General features: G+C 42.8%; 1 protein-coding gene across 1 annotated transcript; it reads left to right on the top strand.

Moving 5' to 3' along the window:
- The first annotated feature begins 584 nt into the window (after positions 1-584).
- On the top strand, positions 585-19,488 carry LOC6545699 (transcription factor sem-2). The gene is made up of 7 exons (XM_001972676.3): positions 585-1,416; positions 5,777-6,594; positions 6,802-6,965; positions 13,311-13,377; positions 13,436-13,563; positions 15,609-15,703; positions 18,243-19,488. The coding sequence occupies exons 2-7, from the start codon at positions 5,903-5,905 to the stop codon at positions 18,840-18,842; spliced, it is 1,746 nt and encodes a 581-aa protein (XP_001972712.1). The 5' UTR covers positions 585-1,416; positions 5,777-5,902; the 3' UTR covers positions 18,843-19,488.
- The last annotated feature ends 1,611 nt before the right edge of the window (positions 19,489-21,099 follow it).

Here is a 21,099-nt window from a genome sequence, read left to right as displayed (position 1 = left end):
CCCCAACCAGAAGCATTCCAATTGGAAACGCCCATCATGGGACTCGTTGCTTAGAGTGAAATGGCTATGGTGGCCAAGTAGCTACTCCGTTTGTCTCGCTCGCACACCCACGCAACACCTGCCCTTGTTGACCGCCCTGCCTCTGCATTCTCCATCCCTTTCTGTCTGACTTTTTTTGTCTCTGTTGCTCTGCTGTGTTGTGTGTTTTTTTCCTGACGTCGCAGTTCTTCGATTTTTTTTTCCTTCACGAAAATGTCACCTGGTCGTTGTGCCGCTCTCTCACCAATACAACGATACTTTTGCTCTCATTTTCGAATTTGTTGTGGATGTAGTTTCTTTATAAGCAGGCTTATAAAAAACATATAACAAACCAATAAGAAAGAAAGCTCTCGGAAAAAGTATTAATCCAGAGCGAGAGAGAACACAAGCTTTTGCAGAGAGGATTTCCTGGCACATGTGTGTGAGTATGTGTGTATGTGTGCGTGTGCTTGTGTGGAGCGATACTGTTACATAGCAGCTGTCTTGCCGCCCCACCTGCCACGCCCCCCGCCCCATTCGGCGACTAAAAGACTCGTTTTTTGGCTCGTGTGTTTTTGAAGAGAGCGCGCGCCAAGTTTTTAGTTACGCGTCGGAACGGATCCGTTGAATAGCCGCCAAAGCGCGCTTAGATGCAGCAACAGCCAACTTGGCCAAGAAGAGCCGATCAGCCAACAGCGACGGTTTTAGCCCCCTCACAAGAAACGGCAACAAATAACCGATATTCGCAAAGAAATATACAAAGGAACATATAAAAAACATAAACAAACTTTTCTCGGTAAATATCACAAAGTATAAGTGAAAAACAAATCAAACTTTTCTTCCCCATTTAACTAAATAATAAAACACAAACCAATTCCCAAAACAGTGCTCATATGATATCAACTTTCAACGCTCGTTAAGTGCTCATAGAAATCAAACAAAATACAAATCCAATAAGGCAAAGCAAAGCGTTTTTAAAACACAAACAAATCTGGCAACGATTGCGCCATAAAGTTTTGAAATCCTAAGCTACTTATTTCTCTTGCATACTTCAAATCAAACAAGCTCCATTCTTTGTAGCATCAAAGCATTGGATGCACTATAAGTATCTTATCAATGAATGGAAAGCAACAACACACGTCAACATAAACTAGTGATATCCATAGAAAAGTGTTCGTCAAACAGATTCGGTTACGAAACAGCTCAAGATCATAAAAGTCAACAAATTCAACATTTTATGGCAGTTCGGAAAGTGGAAATCATAAGCGACAAAAACAAACCATAAACATATATTATCCACATAATTCGGTAGTATATTCCGCATATATGCTGCCATCGAATATTTGATTCCAAACGCCGGAAATCGGGAAATTCAAAGGAAATGCAGAACTTTTCGAGGTAAGATAACACCTAACTTTATGTAAACCAAAATCTTTATAGAGTACTTCATACATTAGTTTTATAACATAGCTACTTTTATTTCGAAAAGAGAAATGTTTAGTTTTTTAGTCACAAATTATCATATACATATGTGTGTAGATAGAGTCCGAATCCGTAGAATTGAACATCAGTTGAACATTAGACTGTTTTCCATGTTAATTAAAAGTACTTCAAGTCAAAAACCAGGTAAAAATCAATTAAAAATCCCTTCAACCCTTTAACAATTTCTTTAAATTTGAACAACTTTTCTTGACCATCAATTAGGTAAACACGGAGAGAGCTCCGCATAATGAGTCTGAGTGCGTCAGATACAAGGGGAATCAACAGATTTTATTGTTTGGATAATTTCAGGATTTTCCTCTTTTCATTTTCTGCGAAATCATTGTCGGAATCTTTATGCCCCACTCGAGGTGTGTTTACTTTTGCTTTCGATCTTCCACTTGAATTAAAGCAAGCTCGTTTTCTTTCTCCGAGGAGCATTCAAAGTTGTTTGGTTAACTTAATTTCCAACTATAAATGAAAACCGACGACTCAAGGAATGTGAAAAGCCGCAGCAGAAAAAGAGTCAAAAAGTGTCCGAGAATTTGGAATGACGCAATTAGAGCAAATAGTAGTATTAGTAGAAGAAATAGGGGAAAACAACGTGTGCTTAATAATATTTACACAAAATATGTGACAATTGAATTTGATGTGACGGGCCCCCATCATATAGAAATCGACTTTGGACCAGCAAACAAAAAACACAATTGTGCAAACACATTTTTCTGAAAATTTTTGCGCACCAGATGTCAATCGAATATATATTTTTCGCCATTCTTTTGTCCATTCTGTTTGCTTTATAAATTTGCTCAAAAAACAGACCTAATCCGAAGAAGAGTTTGCAAGAATTTCTAATTAATACGCGGTTGTATCAGCGCACATATGTTTAGCGGACTTTGTATCGCTTCTTTTTCTTTTCGATTGCCCTTGGCACCAACTTGACACTAAACCCGGGGGGCGCAGGGTATGTGGTTATCGAGACACTGCTACGTTTACGAGGCGATTGTTGCGAGTGTGAAAGTTCTTAATTACAAACATTAGGGGGCCCAGCGGCTTAGGGCCCTGAGAAGATCCGATCCCAGCGGGCGGCCAAGACGACACTTTTGAATGGAGGTTCTGCCGTTCTGCTGGTCTGCTGGTCTGCTGGTCTGCTGTTCCGCTGGGACCGAAAACCCGGTGCGTATCCGCGATACATTTCAACACAAAGTGGAGACACTTAAAGCTCTACCTGTGTTGAAGACGAGGTGGAAGACCGCAGACTGTAGACTGCAGACTGCAGACTGCGAGACTCCTCTGCGAAGCAGAAGAATGAGCAGAAGAGTCTGGCTGGGGGAGAGATCTCGGGCTCAGCATGTGGCTAAGCCGATCATAATTCTTGTTTGACACCCCAACAAACGGATGAACAAATGAACGAGGAGCAGCAACAACAAGGCCAACTATATGGCCCCCGAAACTCAAGTGGCCAGCGGGTTAATTTTACTCCTACTGCGATACGAAGTTCCAAACGGATTTGCATGTGAAAGAGTCTCGGATATAAGGTGCCTCTGGTGGGTTATCTATTAAGGCTACTAGATTAACACCCTGAGAAGACCCACGCTCTTCAGCTTAACGGTTACATTTCCGTTACAAATAAACATCGCAGATACATTTTGGTCTGCATGGCGGTGCAGCGGATCAAAAGGAGGAGCTGGCATATTCACAGCAAATAAAAATATCTGGAGTGCAATTTGTGCACAGCTGGTGGTGCAACCGTCGAATCGGATGGTGGCCCTGTGGTGCAACCGATACTGCAACTGCCACACTGCACCACATCGGTAGAAGTGCCAATTGCTCATGGTCATTCACAGTCTCATAGCCAATTCAATTAGTTCACTAAAAGTGTCATGCCTAAAAACTAAAATATTCAAATTTAAGTTCACACAAATATCCAATTGCTGCTAGATCTACTGCTATATGTTTTGGGTTTATTTTAAATATAAAATATTACATTTACCATTGGCTATAAATGCACATACTCAGATCATTTATCGCCGTGCATTCAGCCAATTCACAACGTAAAAAGGCTGAGCAAAAATATGGAGGGCAACTTGACAACACAGAAATTTGTTTGCACTCCATAAGGATTACAAATATGCGTGTCCCTTCGCCAACCGCTCCACCTTCCCAGGCCCCACTTTTTCTTTTAAAATAAATTTCATGCTTAATACGCATGCTTGGCAATTTTTACTTTAACACCAAGTGGTAATGCCCGGAAGCAGTACAGATGTCGCATCGCATAGCCCAACGCAAGTTATTGACCACGTTGCGTTGCATGGCCAGAAATGCCAATGAACAGGGCCAAAAAGAGGCGAGACTGCGGAATATGGCAGCAGGGAGAAAACAGTCGAAATGGACAGATAAAGATAAATGGTTTCGGACCACAGTTGGCCCCTTCATATAGCCAAAGGTATTTAAAAATTATTGTGGCACAATGGATAGTTTCTGATTTATAAGTTCAACCAACTTTCCTGTATTTTTATTTATGCTATGCTTTTACTTTTAAAAAGATTCCAACTTCCTAATAATTTAAAAAGGGCATTCGCTTCAATGAAACAATTGCCTCGTACACGCCTTCCAATTATACATATACATTTTTATTTTAATATATATGTACATATAGAAACGTACTTACCTCCTTAAATAAACAATGACTGCTGAATGTATGGTTCTTTAATACATTTTTGGTAATTATTTCAAGAAGCGTTTCTATTTATAAAACAGGTGAGTTTAACAAGAACTGTGTCAACGGCATTGTTACTTAGGGTAAATTTACCTTTAGCATGTCTATTTAGTGATGCAAAATATTTGAATAATCCCAACTGAAAACATGAACCACTTTGTTTATATCTTAAGACGAACGCCTAAATTTTTATCCCAATTGGAATGGTTATCAATGATTATGATTCAAAAGTAATGGGAAACTTTAGCATTGAAATAAATTTACCAGATAGGTTTTTACATGAATTTTAATAGGTGCAAGTACAATCCACTCTAATTAGCTGACTGGGCAACCAAAAGTAATTATATTATTATTTATTCCTGTTTGCGTTCGCCAGGCGTTTCCCTACCCACCGCCATTTGACCCCTCAATGCTCATTGGGGCATTGTTAATCAATTAACTAATTGATTTGAGCTCTTAAAAGTATGTCGTCTGGGGCCCATTCTTCGGGGACAAAAACAAAAAAAAAAAAAAAAACAATGCCGAGTGGAGTCGTGGACTTGTGGGCCAAAAAACCCACTTGCGAGCCGCGCTGGCGGTTGCCACCTCAACTCGACCGGAATTGGACTCACTCCTTTTCTGCGCCCATTGTTTGGGCCAAATGTCAACCCTTAAAACCGACCGGGATGCACAATAACACAACAACAAATGAGACGACTACGACGACGATGACGACGTCGTCGTCCATCCTTTCCATTATGCGACGGGGCACTTGAAACCCATTTCTTTCCCATTTTACATTTTTGTGTACTCTATTTGCACCCAAGCCGCTTGTTTTGGACACGCTGGAATGGGCTGGTCATGTGTCGGTTGATAGGCTTCTCTTTCTGGGTCCTTTCGATCCCACATGTGCGTGCATTATAAGCGGGATTTACGTGGTCCACTTGATGCCCCAGCTCCATTGGCTCGCAAAACGTGTTAAATACGGCACGGCAGCGGGGACCGGGAAGCGGGGAAAAGGGGAAAAGGGTCAAGAAGCCAGCGTCCGGCTAAACGCTTTCAATTTGCTTAATGGTCCCTGTCGGATTCGCATTCGGGCTCGGATTTCCTCATCCTTCTCATCAGGATCTCGAGGACAATCGAGTGCGGGTGTGCCAGGAACATATGTGTGCCTCCACTGAGTGCGAGTCCTCATCCCACATCCTACATGCACATATTTGGCCTGCTATTTGGCTGGCATTATCCTGGGCAAATGTGTCATCTGCAGTGGATATTTGCATGGATTGGACGGTGGTCTCATCTCGAGAAGTTTTGCTGCCCATTTTTTGGCTAGATAGAGTTCCAAGCCATTAGCTTACGCAGAAAAGCTTGCACATAAAAGGATTTTTCGGGTGGTATGAGGACACGTGAATTAATTGGGCAAACACAATTCAATTTGTAAGGTAGTGAAGAAAATAACGTTTAAATAATGTACATAAAGCTTCTAAAGAGGAAGTTAGCGAAAAATTTAGACTTAAAAAACATAGAATTAAATATTTTATATAATATATTACTAATATGCAGTTGATCACTTCCTTCCAGCACAACGCATCAACAACTTCTCACCACCACCAGTTCCAGCACCAATAGTTCCAGCACCACCCAGTCCGCCCGCCGGCTTGAGGGCCACAGATTGAGGCGCCAAGGAAGCCCCACTCCATCTGCGATATGATGGAACGTCTGTCCACGCACCTGTCGCTCACCGGCCTATCGCTAGCTCATCCCCTGCAAACTCACCTGGGTTCCGGCGGCGGAACGCACCACCTTGGTCAACTGGCGGCGGCGGTGCATCAGCAACAGCAGCAGCAGCAGCAACAATCCGACCAGGGTCTCGGCCACTCGCACCACCTGCACGGTCAGCAATTGTCGCTGAACCACCAGCACCACCATCCCCACCAGTCGCCGCAGCATCAGCAGCAGCACCAGCACCACCCGTGCAGCAGCAACAGCAGCAACGGATCCCCGAACGGCTCCACCGGCCTGGGCCTGCATCCCCACTCGGCGCTCCACCTGGCGCACCACCACTCGCAGCTGCATCAGCACCACCCGGCGGGTCAGCAGCAGCAGCAGCACAGCCAGCCGCCGGTCTCCTCCTCCTCGGCCTCCTCGCACCACAGCCAGTCGCAGGCGCTGAGCCACCAGCCGCACAGCAACGGCAGCTCCCAGCTGGGCGGTGGTTCGGCCAGTGGTGCGGGCTCAGTGCCCGGCGGTGCAGCCAACAGCCACCACAGTGCTCCAGCCTCCAGCAGCGTGATGGCCGCCGCAGCAGCCGCCCACCTGCACCACAATTCGCAGGCATCGCCCATCAGCAATCTGCACCAGAACATGGGCAGCCTCATGAACAGCGGAAGCAGCGCGAGGTGAGTTATTCCTAATGAAATAAATATACATTTTAAATTTTAATTTAAATTTTAGTTATATGGTGGGATCTATTTGATTTTTTTGGGATGCTTACAAAATTGACGAATTTTGTATGTAAGCTTGTGGGGACTTTCGTACTCTCTCTTTGTTTTTGACTTACGATATTATTTAAAGTATCCTAACTTTACTTACCTATTATTTCGCAGCGATGTCTTCTTCAGCCTGATGATCCAGAACACAACAAAGCGCCAAAACGAGGAGCACATAAAACGTCCAATGAACGCTTTCATGGTCTGGTCCAGGCTGCAGCGGCGCAAGATAGCTCAGGATAATCCTAAGATGCACAATTCCGAGATTTCCAAAAGGCTGGGTGAGTGCACAAGGATAGTTAAAATATATTACATTACTTTAAAGTTGCCACTGCCACCATTCAGTTCTTCACTAAGACTTTATAACATGTGGTATTCACTTCTTGGGCTTGTGGATTGCTGGCTTGAACCTTCAACACTATTCCAACACTTAGCCACCATGAGTGCCACAATTGCCCCTTCAAGCTGTTATTTCCAGAACAAACAAACTACTTAAATCCCAGCCAAGCTCACTTGAGCCTCTCTTTTTGTGTGTTTTGTGTAACGTAAGCCACGAAAGCCTCGGTTATCTGGTGGCAACGTTTCTTTCGAAATGTGTATAATCTGCGGACAAAGCGATGGGCCAATACAAAACGAAATTAAAATGCGGCACACGACCTGCCAATCTCTCGCACCCACTCGCTCCTCCCTATCTGCAGCGCCATCTCTGTCTTACGCTTATGCAAGTTAAACTAATCAACGTAATACCAACTGTACAATGGCAATGACAAACCAAAAACACCCGCCGCCACTCAACGAAACTGTCAAAAGTGACAGGCGGCTGTCAAACAATGAGCAGGAAGAGCAGCGCAGGAAGCCGTTGATTACGCTCGAAGAAGGGGTTCCATCTTGGCCACGACCTTGCCCACAGAGCACCAGCCACCACCCACCCGATTATGTTAAGTTTGATTCGGCAAATCACGGCCGGCTTTGTCTCTCACCCGCCTAACTAGTTGCAAAGTTAAGTAGTTTATTTTTGGGAGGGCTCACAGCGTCGCCAGATAATCCCACGCAGGTCTTATCGGCTCTTTGGAACTCGCATCTTTTGGGCGTGCAGTTTTCGAGCTGCACACTGAGAAAAAAGTCGATAATACTGAAAATATTATCTTGAAAAATGCCATATAAAGGCATAGTTATCTAAAAAGCCTTACTACCTATTGCACACTTATTTTCCTAATAATTATTGAAGTTTTGAAAAAGCATGGATTAAATTTACTATGAAAATTTGCATTATATTAAATAGTGTTAGCCACCAAGCCTCACAACATATAATTTTGTGCTTTAATCGATACAGTGCGTCCTGAAACCTTTTCTCTCTGCATTCAGCGTGGTAAATTCAATTTCAATCCAAGCTGCAAACACTCGACACGTGGCAGCTGACAGCCAAGTTCTTTAGCATAACAATGCCAGTTCTTAGGACTACCTTTTTCGATCAGCTCATGCATATTGGATGACAGTCCTATTTTATAGATTGGGGAACTGGACTAATCAGTAGCTGCTGTCATAACAGTGATAACAAAAAAAAAATCAAATTTAAAAACCGATTCGAAAGAGAAAGACAAACTCATCTTGGCCAGCATCGATCTGAACTTTGAGGATTTTGCCGGCGTTTCGTGCAATTTTTTAATAAAACTCACCAGGGTTTCCCCCTGGGTAAGTAATCCATCCAGAACTCCCCCAGCCAAGCACTCGTTAAATGACTTTTTCTTGCATTTTTATTTAGCCATTGTTGGCGTGGAAACAAAGGCAAATTAAATGCGACTCACTTGCCATCCAGTTGAGCGAACCAAAGAGCAACAACAGGCAAACTCACTGCATCTGAAGGATGCGAACAACGAAAAAGGGGTTTTTCAGCTCCTGGGCGGAGTTTTTCGCCCAACTCCCTTGAGGACCCCGTTCTCCTTATAAGCCAACCAGTATTGTACATCCATTTGGCGTTCTCTTCCAATGGCAAGAGTTCAAGTAAACATATCGATGGGAGCCAGCAAACTTAAATACAATTTAGAAGCAAACTTGAATTTCGAATTATTTTCTTTCGATTTTTTCCAGCGCCGTTGTTGTTGGTATTGTCGAGCTGAAAGCTTTTGTTCGCCTTTCACATTTTCCTTTTTAGTCCGCTTTTTGGCAAATCCATTATGCGAATTGACAGCTCCTCTCGCTCGTCCTCTCGCTTTCAGTAATATTTGCTGTCAGTTGCAGTCTTTGTTAAGTTTGTTTAGAGCGGGCGGAATATCGAGGGGGTGGTGGTGATGTTGGGGCAGGAGCTCGGAAAATTCTTTTGTGGCAAAGGTGGAACTGGGACAGAGTGGGCCAACACTGAACTGCCAGCCACCTGGTTGGTAGAAAGTAAGAGACCGCGAGACCAGGGATTGTCCTTTACATGCTATGTATTTAACCATTTCGGGGTTGTCTTTCAAGAAGTATTATTTTCCTTTAACTTGTAAAGGAAATTGTGTGTTTGGCAGGCTAAGCCAAGATGGGAAAAACATTTTAAAATAAAATGTAATAGTTGAAATAATCGAAATATAAGTTATTTTTCGCATATTTTATTGCGATATGAATAAGCCTATTTAATTCTTCAAATATTTATGACAGGTTTCTTAAACGAATGATTATACGAACATTATAGTACGTCACATTATAATTATGACAGCTTTCACTGCACTTGTCACTTGATCTATGTCATTTATAATCTGGAGGACAATTTTCAAATGTTTCATTACACCACAACAACCGAACAAAAACGATTTATTTAAATAAACAATGAGAGAAAAATAAGAGGGGGCCATAAAAAGGAAAGCAGAAGCGAGCATTTGCCACATTTACACAAAATGTCAAAGTTTTTTGCACTTGAAAAAGTTAAGCCAACATTCAATTAAATGAATAATTCAACAACAACAACAACGACGACAAAGGCCACGCTCATTATGAGGAATTGCCAAACAGAAAAAGCACAAAAAGCCACAAGATGATGGCCGAGGAAGCGGAGGAAACATAACTGTGGCATAAACAAAGGCGCCACAAAAAATGGCGGCGCGAAAGCTACTTTTTCACCACAGTGCGATGCAGATGCTCCGAGTGCGACAGAAAGGGACGGGGCGTGCGTGTGCGAGCGAGAGGGCCCCATACACCGGCTACAGTGGAGTGGCTCTTCAGCTTCAGACGCCGTCGCCGCTGGCGTTGCTATTTATTTTATACGCCAAACAAACGAAAAAAAGACCACAAAAAAAAGTCCACAAAAGGCTGGATAAAATTGTATATATGAGTGGGTAAAATAAAATAGAATAAAATAAAATGAAATGGAATAAAAGTGAATGTTATAGAAAACAATTCAGTGCTGCGCGCGGGCTTAATTGAAATTGTAACTGTCATTAATTACTGTCTGGAAATTTGAATTACCAACAACCAGAGCGGTGGCACAAACAAAAGGCGACAGCAGCAACAACAACACTGCTCATGCCTTTCGTGGAAAAGTCTTTCCAACCGCGTTTTGTATTTTCGCAAATAATTGAAAAACCTGTCGATTCGACAATGTTCTTTATTTTTAATCAAAGCTCCTGCCTCTCCGGCGGGAATATTTAATAATGCCAAACAAAGCCGAGGAGAGTTGGCTGAATGAGCCGTCAGACCCGGCGGAACAAAAGGCCCAAGGAGCAGGAACAGGCGCAGGAAAAATGCAAACAATCACAAAAGGTCGAACTCAAGCCTTTTCCCACCCCCTCGATCACCTTTTGTTGCTTAATAAAATGCAAACAATTGATTAGTTTGCAATTGGAATGCTTTCGAGGAGGCGTTTACGTTGGGTGGGCGTGAAGGTTGCGAGGCTGCCTGCCAGTGGCAACTGACAGGTGGGAGACATTTGTTTAATGGGTGGAAACGAAAAATTGACGGGGATTTTAAGAAATCGTAAACAAAGCTCTGCTGCACCCTCTTACTCATTAGATAAGGGGTATATCATTTAAGTGCTAGGGTAAATTGCTTGGCACTGGCTTGATCACCTTTTAAGCAGAGTGGACCTATGAAGATGAAGATCACTTTATATGTACAACACCTCTTAAGTATGCTACAAAATTGGGCAAGTGATAGCGACACTTTTATTTAAAGTTTTCACATGCTTTCTTATGATCGAAACTGGTATTACAAGAAGATATAGATACAATCATGTTTGTTTAAATGAACAAAAATAAAGGTATACTGAGTGACGCTAGTAGACACCGCGTAATTACTAATTAACCTAGTACCTTACTTCGATCTGCAGATCTAATCCTTGTGAAACAAAACATTGTCTAAGTCTCAGTGTGGGAGTTTGTTTCCCAACCCACTAGTCCAGCCAGAACTTGGGACTTATTCTCACGATTCCCGCAACAAAGAACGAGCAAATAAGCCAGATTTCGAGTGGCAAGGAAAATGGAGAAAACTCCCAACGCTCCACCTAAGGCCAATAAATTGCTGGGCAAACAAGTTAATCTGTGGTCGCGTTATGAGTGGGGCCCCCAAAGCAAAGCCACCAGCAGAAGAGAAGCTAAGTAATCCCATAAGTAGCCCGATTGTCCGGGTGAGTGGAAAGTGTAACTGCAGACCCAAAAAAAAGAAAAAGAAAAGTAGAACCCACAAAAACTGGAAACTGCAACTGGTGATGGTCAAATATTTGCTCTGTGGGTTAGGCGAACGAAACGTGCAACGTTTCCAGGCCGGAAAAACTTGTTAATTGTAACAGAAAGAGTCTCGGAAATATCTCGCAACTGCCAAGTGCTGGCTTGTTTTTCGTATCAATTATTAAGCTGGTCAACCAGACGGCTGAGGAGAAAATTCTCGGACTGCCTGGCAGTGCAGTGAAGTGCTGAAGTACTGGAGTGCTCTGTTTGGCCAAGGGGCGCCAACATCATAGACATTGGGCAAACATAGACATTGTCATTGTCATCCTTTTGTGGGTCTAGTTTATTCAACTGCTCAACTTGTATCTACAAGTATGCCCCCATCTATGTCCACCGGCTGCTGGTCTTGTTTATTATTATGTCCAGGGCGCCTTTGCACCGCCTCTCCTCCCACATGCACATCCACTTCCACATCCACAGCCCCCAAGCAATCCATTCTCTCGAAGGTGTCGTCCCCAGAAGGAGAGTTGCTCATTTGATGGCCAGTTGGGCCCTTGGCACTGTCAATGTATCTATAAATTAGTATTTTACCATTATGAGTGGGTGCAAGTGGGTTGGGGAGTTGGAGTATGGAGTTTCGGGAGGCCTTTCAGCCTTTGTATTGGCCTTATTGTTATAGTTTTCGTTGCCTGTGTGGGCCTCAGTACAAGTCTGGCTCTGACACTCGTTTCGTTTCCTCCTCGACCAAGAAGAGACTTCCAGTTGGCCCTGTCATCGTTGTCTGTCATAACAATGCCTCCGGTGTGTTAGTGACTGGCTTTGTGGCCAAGTGTGTATGTGACATTATTCTGGCTTTGTGTCCGCATGACAAGCCACTAAAATTACACGTTATAACTAATTAGCGACTTGCCCCCACACACACCAAGCGATTCCCGAGCAATTCATCAACTAATTTACTAACAATATGTCAATATTTTCTTCGGTTTTCTTAGCTGATTACGGAATTACAATCGTTTGCTTGGTACTCTGTTGGGCGAAAAATTAGAGGTTTGGAAATGTAACTTCCATGTATTACAAACATTTTTTAAAGAAGATGCCAAATTAATTAAAATTGTTATAAAATAAAATTTAGGTAGTGGCATTTATGACTAAATTGAATCATTAATTAGTAAGTGCTAGTTCACAACATTACTTCCCAGACAATCTGTAGAAATTGTTGAGCTGCTCAGCCAACCAAATCCAGTATCATCTTTAAACTCCCCAACTGTTTAACTGGTTAGAAGGTCCTTGTTATTGTGAAAACTCCAGTACTGCAGAGCTCATCGACTCATTCTCTCCTTGACACCATGTCCCCTCATCAGACGTCATATGACACATGTCATTATAACGTTTTACATTAACTTAAAAACATTTGCAATTTCCAAACACACAATGGTCGAACCAGAGCCAGAATGGAAGACCTGCTTTCCCGACAGCAACCCCATGTGCCACTTATAGGATGTCTCCTTATAGGATGTGTCCTTATAGTATGTGTCCTTGCTTGTGTACCACCGCACACTCAAAGTATCTGTGTGGCACGTGTATCTGTGTGGGAGTACCCTGTACACATCCTGGCCAACGCCCTCAAGAACGTTCCTGTGTTTCCCCTGCGACCCCTACCCGAAATTAGAACCCGAAACCACCTGCTGGGGTTAGCACAGAACTCGTCTGGATCGAAAAGGGGAACCCCGAACAATGGCGGGCCAGAAAGAGACGGATAGTGGACTGCCGAGTGAGACAACAGACAACCACTGACAGCGACATTGTTTGCTGTTATCCTTCGAGCACAGACAAGACAAGTTTTTGGGGGATCGGATGGTGACCCCGACCCGACATTATGTTTATGTGCGACAGCTTTCGAGAGCGCACTCCAATTGTTGTAGCCAGATTTTCGACAAGAGCTTCGAGAGCAAATGTATCTAATGGATTAACGAGAATTATTTCGCTTTCCAGGTGCCGAGTGGAAGTTGCTCACCGAGGAGGAGAAACGTCCGTTCATCGATGAGGCCAAGCGATTGAGGTGAGCTTTATCTGAACTACACCTCAGGATTACTAACTTAAGGATTCCTTTTCGATAGGGCCATGCACATGAAGGAGCATCCGGACTACAAGTACAGACCGCGCCGAAAGCCAAAAGCCCTGAGACGCGATGGCTATCCCTATCCAATGCCATATCCATCTGTGCCCGTGGAGGCGTTAAGGGCGGGTGAGTTCCGCACACTAAAATTATTCATTAAAATCCGCTCCAATCAAACGAAATTCACTTTTCCCCCAAAACCCGCACATCGCTTTATGAAAACTGTTTTCATAGTTGAAGAAACCCGCGAATTATGTCAGAAACTACCACATTAAGAACTCCGAAAGTCCATAAAGCAAAGCGCTAAGCATAATAATAAGTGAGTAATATGCAAAGCAGCGGCAGAAGCACAAGACAAATGCAAATTTGACACGAAATAAATAGGATTTGGGGGTATGAAAACTATCCCCAATCCTTTATAACCGCAATATGGCACCACCACCCATCTGGCTGACAAACTGTGAAGTCATCATCCTGGCTTAGCAACTCATTCGAGTGACTGGAGAGGATCGGGGAAAAGGAAATCCAGACAGACAGACAGACAGACAGGGAAGAGCCATGTGACATGAGCCATGAGCAGGAGCATAAGTTTCCATTCATGATTTTCTATGGTCATGAAACGGGGAGTGGAAGTGGGTGGGTTGTGTGTAGTTTTGGCCGCCGGTTGGAGGTTTTAAATTAGCATTTGTCACGTTTTTTGTCTTTCACCCCGAGCGGTTGTTAGGTTGTTATCCCGGTCATGAGCCTGGGCCCTCAATTTAACGCAAGTTTTCTCGGTTTAAGTTGGTCCCGAGTCCTTCTCCTCTCCCTTCACGGAGTTGGATGATTTATGCCCAGCGGAAATGATAATAAAAATGCTGGGAAATGCGTAATAAATAAAGCGAATTAGTCTATTTAGTTGGCTCGTGGCTTCCCCATCAGTGCACTTTGTGTGAGGGAGGGAATTCGGAAAGCAAAAAGTGCAGTCAACTGTAGAATTACTCAAACATAAGAATATCTCAAGAACTTGTGTGAAGAATTCATAAAATCTGTATACTTATACTTGTATACAAAAATACATGTAACTCAATTTTTAGCTCTGCTTGAGATGTCTTACACTTTTTAAGACAATTATTCTTGTAAGATGGAGCACAGTCCACTTAAAACCTCTTCTACCAAATTTCAAACAACAGAGCTTCCGTTTGTTTACTGCAACCGGTCATTACAAAAAGATCGACAACAATGGATCAACAACCTAATCCGCTATTATAATAATAACAATGATGATGGCATCCAAAACCGTCGCTACTTGAAATCGCCAAAGAGTTGAAAAGAAAGAAATCTTTCAGATAAATACATTGTGTTCTTCATGCGGTTGATGGAAACTTTGTTGTCTAAGCGAATTTAATTGCTCGGTGGAAGATCCCAATTCGGTTGGACTCTCAATCAAATCCATAGCGCCATCAATGAAATAAATGCTGAAGACTTTCAATAAGCGGCGCCTGTAATTATCAACTTGGCCACAAAAGGCCAGAAGAGCAGATGGACGACTACCGTTTAGGGCAATTGATAATGGCTTCCAGGCATCTACCAGATACGTAGATACTCTCTCTCTCTATGGATCTGACACACTCATTTCCAAGTGAAATAGCTGATTCAGCGCCCAATTAAACGGCTATGGCGACCCCGAAAGAAAAATGATTATTTAAACGAAATGAAAGAGTTGACCGGACAAAGAACGCAAATATTTCGAGTGGCAATTATTTTAAACACACACCAAGGCAACCTCAAACTGAGCCGAAACGAAGCTGCATTTTTAGTCCAAGTCAAGATGCACAGTGGTTCGAGATCACACTTTATTGGTTAATTTAATCCGAATATTTGGAAATTATTATAAGCAACAAAGTTGCAAGAGCAAATACTATGAAAACATATAATATAAAAAGCTATAACTTTTTCTCAACTAAGATACTAAGTTTCTGAGCTAGCGATGTATTCCTTTAAAATGTATAACTTAAATATTATAAATATAAGGTGATCTGTGTAGTGACATACCTAACACCTTTTAGAATTGTTTGTGCCACTGTGCTTGCATCACGGTGATAATTGATAAAGCCCTTTTTTCTTAACCCCTTCCCATCCCTAACCCCACTGAGAACTGAATTCATCTGCGATGTTGTTCGCTTCACTTGCAGGCATTACGCCCGGTTACTTTGCGCCCGGTCCCACAGCGGCTGCCTATCACCTGGGCAGCCATCTCGGCCAGACATCGACGCCAACCACGACGCAGGTGAGTCCCGCTGCCCTTTCCACCTTTCCACCTTTCGACCCCTCCTCCACGGGCCTCAAGTGCCACCGTGTCCATCAAAACGGCTGAACGGTAGCGGAGACCAATTACAGACATATATATAGTGTGTGCACATGGGCGGAGGTTACTGCGGCACGGTTGCCTTAATAACATAATTACAAACTCCTACGGAAGACTCCCACTTTAAAAGGCGGAAAACACGCCGTCCGATGCACCGAGAGAAACTAGATACTACTAGAAAATACTAGAAACTAGACTGGATAACACAACCATCTTAAACTATAAAGTGGTTAAGTTGAAGAGCGCTAGTTTTCCTATAAAATTTGTTCTATTCTTCCTACATTATTTGTAACGTTTGATAAATTTTTTACTATTTAGCAAACAAGTTCTACAAATGTAGTATAGATCCAATCATTATTTTCGTTTGGAAACTCTTTGTTATGGGTACTATTAAAAACTAGATATAGAAGATATGAGTAACTATGTACTTACATTAGTTTAGCAAGGACCCAAAATGATGTAGAAAGCCATTCCTTATTTTCCTCGGTGTATCTGTGACTAGGCAGGCGAGAAAGCGGTAGATCCTGGCCCAATTGAGTTTTCTGACACGTCATGCCAAAGGATTTGGCCGGCCAGTTGTCATTACATGTTTAGCGGTTCCAGGGAGTGGGGGTTCCCCTTTTCGGCCAGATCGAGTTGATAAACAAGGGCAGGCGTGCCCTCAGAAACAAACAAACTCGGACAGGTGGGATGTGTGATCGTGAATCGAAATGTCCTCAAAAGTGGAACAGCTGCCCCAAGGAAAGCTGCAAGGAATCCCGAGAATGGTTGAGCTGTAGCCAAAGTTCGGCCCTTTGTGCCTCCATCAGGTGGCCAGCTACCCATGCCCAACTTCAATTGATTAACAAAGCCCATTAAAAGCCATGACTCTCGGCTAGCGACCATTGTCCATTCTGTTCAGGGGCACGTAATTCTCGGGGCGATGCCTATTTCTCTCCGTGATTGATGTGGCGTTGCAGATGCGGTGCGGGTGTTGAAGGTCTGGCACTACCATTTGCTGGATAATAACACACATCGTTCCTCCGCCATAATAATAGACTAAGTTTAAGCCAAACAAATCTCGATTTTGAGTGATGGAATGAAGGAGCATTGGTGTCCGAAGGAAAATTGCATAGTGGGCGGGTCTCAAACCTCTGACATGGCAAATTGCTGACAGCATTCCTGGTTATGTTCGTATGGGAACTCTTCCATCGGCTTTTAGCTTTCATCATTGGGCTCTTCGATTAATAGCTCTATGTTAATATTGTAAATAAATTTGCTTGTAAAACGAAACATTTTTTAATCAGTCTAGACCTTTAAAACGAATATGTTTGGTGGTTATGTTCTTCTTTTGGTTTAATTGATATTTTGAACAGGTAGTCTTTAATTGATCGTTGAAAATCCACTTAAAAAACCCCTTGTTGACACAGCTGCTGCAGAATTCCTAACTAAACACCAAGCTGTCATCCTGGCCCACCTGCCCGAAAGAACCACGTTGCGTAACCCACTCGGCCAACAAGGGGTTTTAAACCAATTAACTGGCACCCGGATAAGTAACCGGAGCCTTCGCCCAACAAGACAAACAGAATATCCACTCGGTAATGCGATGGATCAAAATATTTACGAATCCACACTAATTCCCGATTGGGTGCAAATCAAATCAAATTGTAATCCAAAACGCTCCCGGCACCAGAGACAAGCCAACAAACAGGGAAGCCAGGATTGGGGAGGCCAGCGAGGATGACGAGGAGGATGGTGATGATGATGATGTGTTAACAACATAATTATAGCCCAGAGCCAAGTGTTTGCTTCGGCTGAAAAAAAGGGGAGCGCAGTGCACAACCCCTCGGCCAGAAGCAACCACTCAAAACAAAACGGAAATGAAGCAAAACAACCCTCTGATGTGCTTAGTACCCGTTAACACTCACACTCACACTCACATTCACATTCACATTTTCATTCCCATTCAACGAGGAGAACTGGCAACTGGTGTAGCAATGAAAAACGTATTGCAAATCAAATAAAATTAAATTGAGACCGTTTGGGCTGGCAGTACGGGGGAGGCGCAGCTGGGGTTGTTTTCCGCCTTAGCCACAATTAGTTGGTCAAATAAAGCCGCAAAAGTGTTAAGCAATTTGCACTAATCAGAAGGTTAAGCACACCAGGCTTCTGCGGTTGAATTCGCTCAAATTAAGTGGGATCGCTCGAGGATCCCAGCGGCGGAGGTCATGGTTTCCATGGCACCCTTAGATGTTGCTCAATAGAAATTACCCGGTTATCTGTTATTGATTTATAAGGCTTAAAGGTTTTTTGCTAGGTTACATTGAAAGGTTTCGTTTCGCTCTGATAACGATGGTTCAAGAGCTTAAGGTGAAGTTAAAATACAAATATTTAGCGATGGATTCTACTTTGATATTTGATATCTGCTTTGATACCTGAAAGTTCACAATCAAACTAAGTATCCTTTTACCCTCTTTCACAGGCCACCCTCTCCGGCCAGATGGACAAGTTCGCCCTGGAGCGCAGCTCGTATCTGAGCAACTCCTCGCAGGCGAGTGCCTACAGCGCCTACTTGGACCCCAGTGTGCTGACCAAGGCGTATTTCGACTCCAAGATGTACCAGGATCGGGCGGCCAACTATGCCTTCGACATATCCAAGATTTATGGTGCGCAGCAGCATGCAGCAGCCCACCACCAGCAGCAACAGCAGCAGCAGCAGCAGCAGCAACAGCAGCAGCAACAGCAGCAACAGCTGCTGCTCAGCGGGGGCGGGGGCAGTGGCGGGGGCGGCAGTGCCAGCTCGCACAACAACAACAGCAGCAGCGGACTGGATGACCGCGATGCCACGCCCCAATTGGAGGCGGTGGAGTCCAAGCCGCATCTGCACTCGCCCAGCGATGTGGGTGTGGGTCTGGACTATGCCCAATATGCCCAGCAATATGGCGGTCAGTTGGCATCGGCAGCGGCAGCGGGTGGTGCAGTGGGTGGTGGGGCCGTTGGCGCTGCCGGGGGCTCGGCGGGCGGTGGGGGTGGTGGCGCCACCGCCGCGGACTTTCGGCGACCGCTAACGGTGATCTTCTGACCACCATCTTCCAATGGCAGCGAGGAGTTGAACTTGTCCATGACCTAGGAGCAGGAAAGGGGATCACTCCTTTTCCGTTCGCAATTCTGATCAGGTTTATCCGAATCGGGCAGAAGTATCATGCATTTTCCCGAAAGTGTTTAACCTTTCTCTGTAAAAGAACATCAGATATTCAGTTTATTATGGGTGCAACTTCAGCCGATTTGTGAGCCTCACCACTTCATCAGAATTTCCAACGCGAAGCGAGTGGAAAAGTCCCCAAAAGGATATAACGAAAAGGGTAACACGAATATAACCGAAAATGCGAGATTAAAGTTAAACGTAGCCAACATTTACATTTAAGTCTCCAGTTGTAAACTAAAGTTAAGCTTTGTTAAAATAGAGCAAGCGGCAGAGTGAAGAGGTGACCGAGAGATAGGATATGAAAATCAGTTCAGAGAGGCAAAATCACTTGGGGAAACAACTTGGGGAAGGAGAAAATTTCAACAAATTGAAACAACAACGAGCGGTGCAATTTTTTATGTTTTAAACGCAGATCGAAGTGCATAGCATAAATTTAAAATTAAATTTAAATGTATTTAAATTCTACACTAGACACACACAAAACACAGCAAAATACACACAAAATATATACATCAGAAACCAGAAAAAATCAAAAATCAAAAAATAAAAGACGCATTGTCATCAGCAGCAAACGAAGTATTTTTTTAAGGGGGGATGAGCATTTCGAATTTAAAATCAAAGAAAATCATAAAAACCGAATAAAATGTTTTCATATACACTATTCAAGTACAACCAAGTTTCATGGTAATTTAATTGAATTGCAAACAGTTTTAATTTCATTTAATTAATTGCAGAGTCTGGGCCATTATACTTGTTATCCACATAGCGTGTGGGCGGAAATGGCTGGCTGGCAAAAGTCAAGAGCGCTAAACGCTTCCTAATGACGGCAACTTCTGGCCAATCAGGTTGACAAAATGCAGCCGAGCAAACTGAATTGCTCAAGCAGCCGCAGCAACTTAACGCTCAAGTTTGAACCGTGGCTCGAAATTACCGTTGGCCACTAATTAATGGGCGTGCGCAAGTTGAGGTGCAAAAATCCAAGTAAATTTAATTAATTTTACGCTCTCTTAGCCGTCGGCAATTAGCGGCAATTGTGGAAGTCTCTATAAACTCTTGGGGTAGATTGAAACCAAAAGTGTCGCATAAGGACGGCCCACTTATCAAATATTTTGCGGCATAGGAAGTGGTTTAGTCAACGAGTTTCCTATTAAAATTATAATCTTTTTGCTTACATTTGTGAAGATACTTTTCTTTCTTTTTATCATTAATCAGAATATATTCTAAATCTACATGACCAATATGTAGCATTCTACATTTTTCTAGAGCGACACCTAGCGGATTAAAGGTGACTCTGTCGAATTTCGTTCGCGCCATCTAGCTACTGTCAGCCCATTTGCAGATAGGTGTCGCCTTCATCAATGTGTAGAAATTCGATGTCAGATTTATGTAAATTGTAGCTTACGCGTACCGCCGCCAGATGGCACGTGTTTTGTAAATTAATTTTAAATACAGTGTACATTCCTCAGAGTGAACTTACGCCAACAAATGCTAGTCTATGAGCATACAAAAGTACAAATATTTTGTATAAATTTATTTTTTGTTCCTACAATTTTGATTTCTTTGATAATTGCCCCGTATTAAAATAACTATATGATTTGGCATTTGCCATGAATTTGGCACAAAAACTGTTTTAAGGGGGCTGAACTGATTTAATTAAAAACCATTTAATGCTGTTAATTTCCCATTAAAAACGGTTTAAATTTGTTGTCATTTTCATTATTTTGTTCCGTTCAAAAACGGGAAAAAATGTTCAAATTATAATAATAGTTTCCTAAAGCAAAAACAACCGTTCATTTTGTATGTGAAATGGAAAACTTCAAAGATTTGTAACTAAAAACTTAAACTATATTACATTAAATATTATTATATTAACAGAAAAAATAAAAATAAATTATAAATAATATTTTACATATTTCAGAATCGTTTACAAGTTTCTTTATGGAACATTTCCTTTATTTTCATCATCTACTTTCTTCATTATACTAAATTGCCTTTGCTAATAAGCGAATTGTCTCAGTCTGGTTATTTTCCAAAAAGTTTTCCAGCTTAAAATAAAGTTTTTTTTTGTTGGGGAACTTCCCATTTATTTCCATTTTCCAACGCCACCCACTATTCTTATCAGCCTCCTCATTCG

The sequence above is a fragment of the Drosophila erecta genome, unplaced genomic scaffold (assembly GCF_003286155.1).
Source record: "Drosophila erecta strain 14021-0224.00,06,07 unplaced genomic scaffold, DereRS2 tig00000021-arrow-pilon, whole genome shotgun sequence".
In the NCBI taxonomy this organism is placed as follows: Eukaryota; Metazoa; Arthropoda; class Insecta; order Diptera; family Drosophilidae; genus Drosophila; species Drosophila erecta.
The sequence above is the reverse complement of the archived record's forward strand: the minus strand, read 5'-3'. Positions and strand labels throughout refer to the sequence as shown.

Excerpts from the sequence above, each read along its gene's own strand:
- LOC6545699 (XM_001972676.3), top strand. The coding sequence starts at position 5,903 with ATGATGGAACGTCTGTCCACGCACCTGTCGCTCACCGGCCTATCGCTA. Across the intron at positions 6,595-6,801 it reads AACAGCGGAAGCAGCGCGAG|CGATGTCTTCTTCAGCCTGA; the intron begins GTGAGTTATTCC and ends ATTATTTCGCAG. Across the intron at positions 13,378-13,435 it reads GATGAGGCCAAGCGATTGAG|GGCCATGCACATGAAGGAGC; the intron begins GTGAGCTTTATC and ends CCTTTTCGATAG.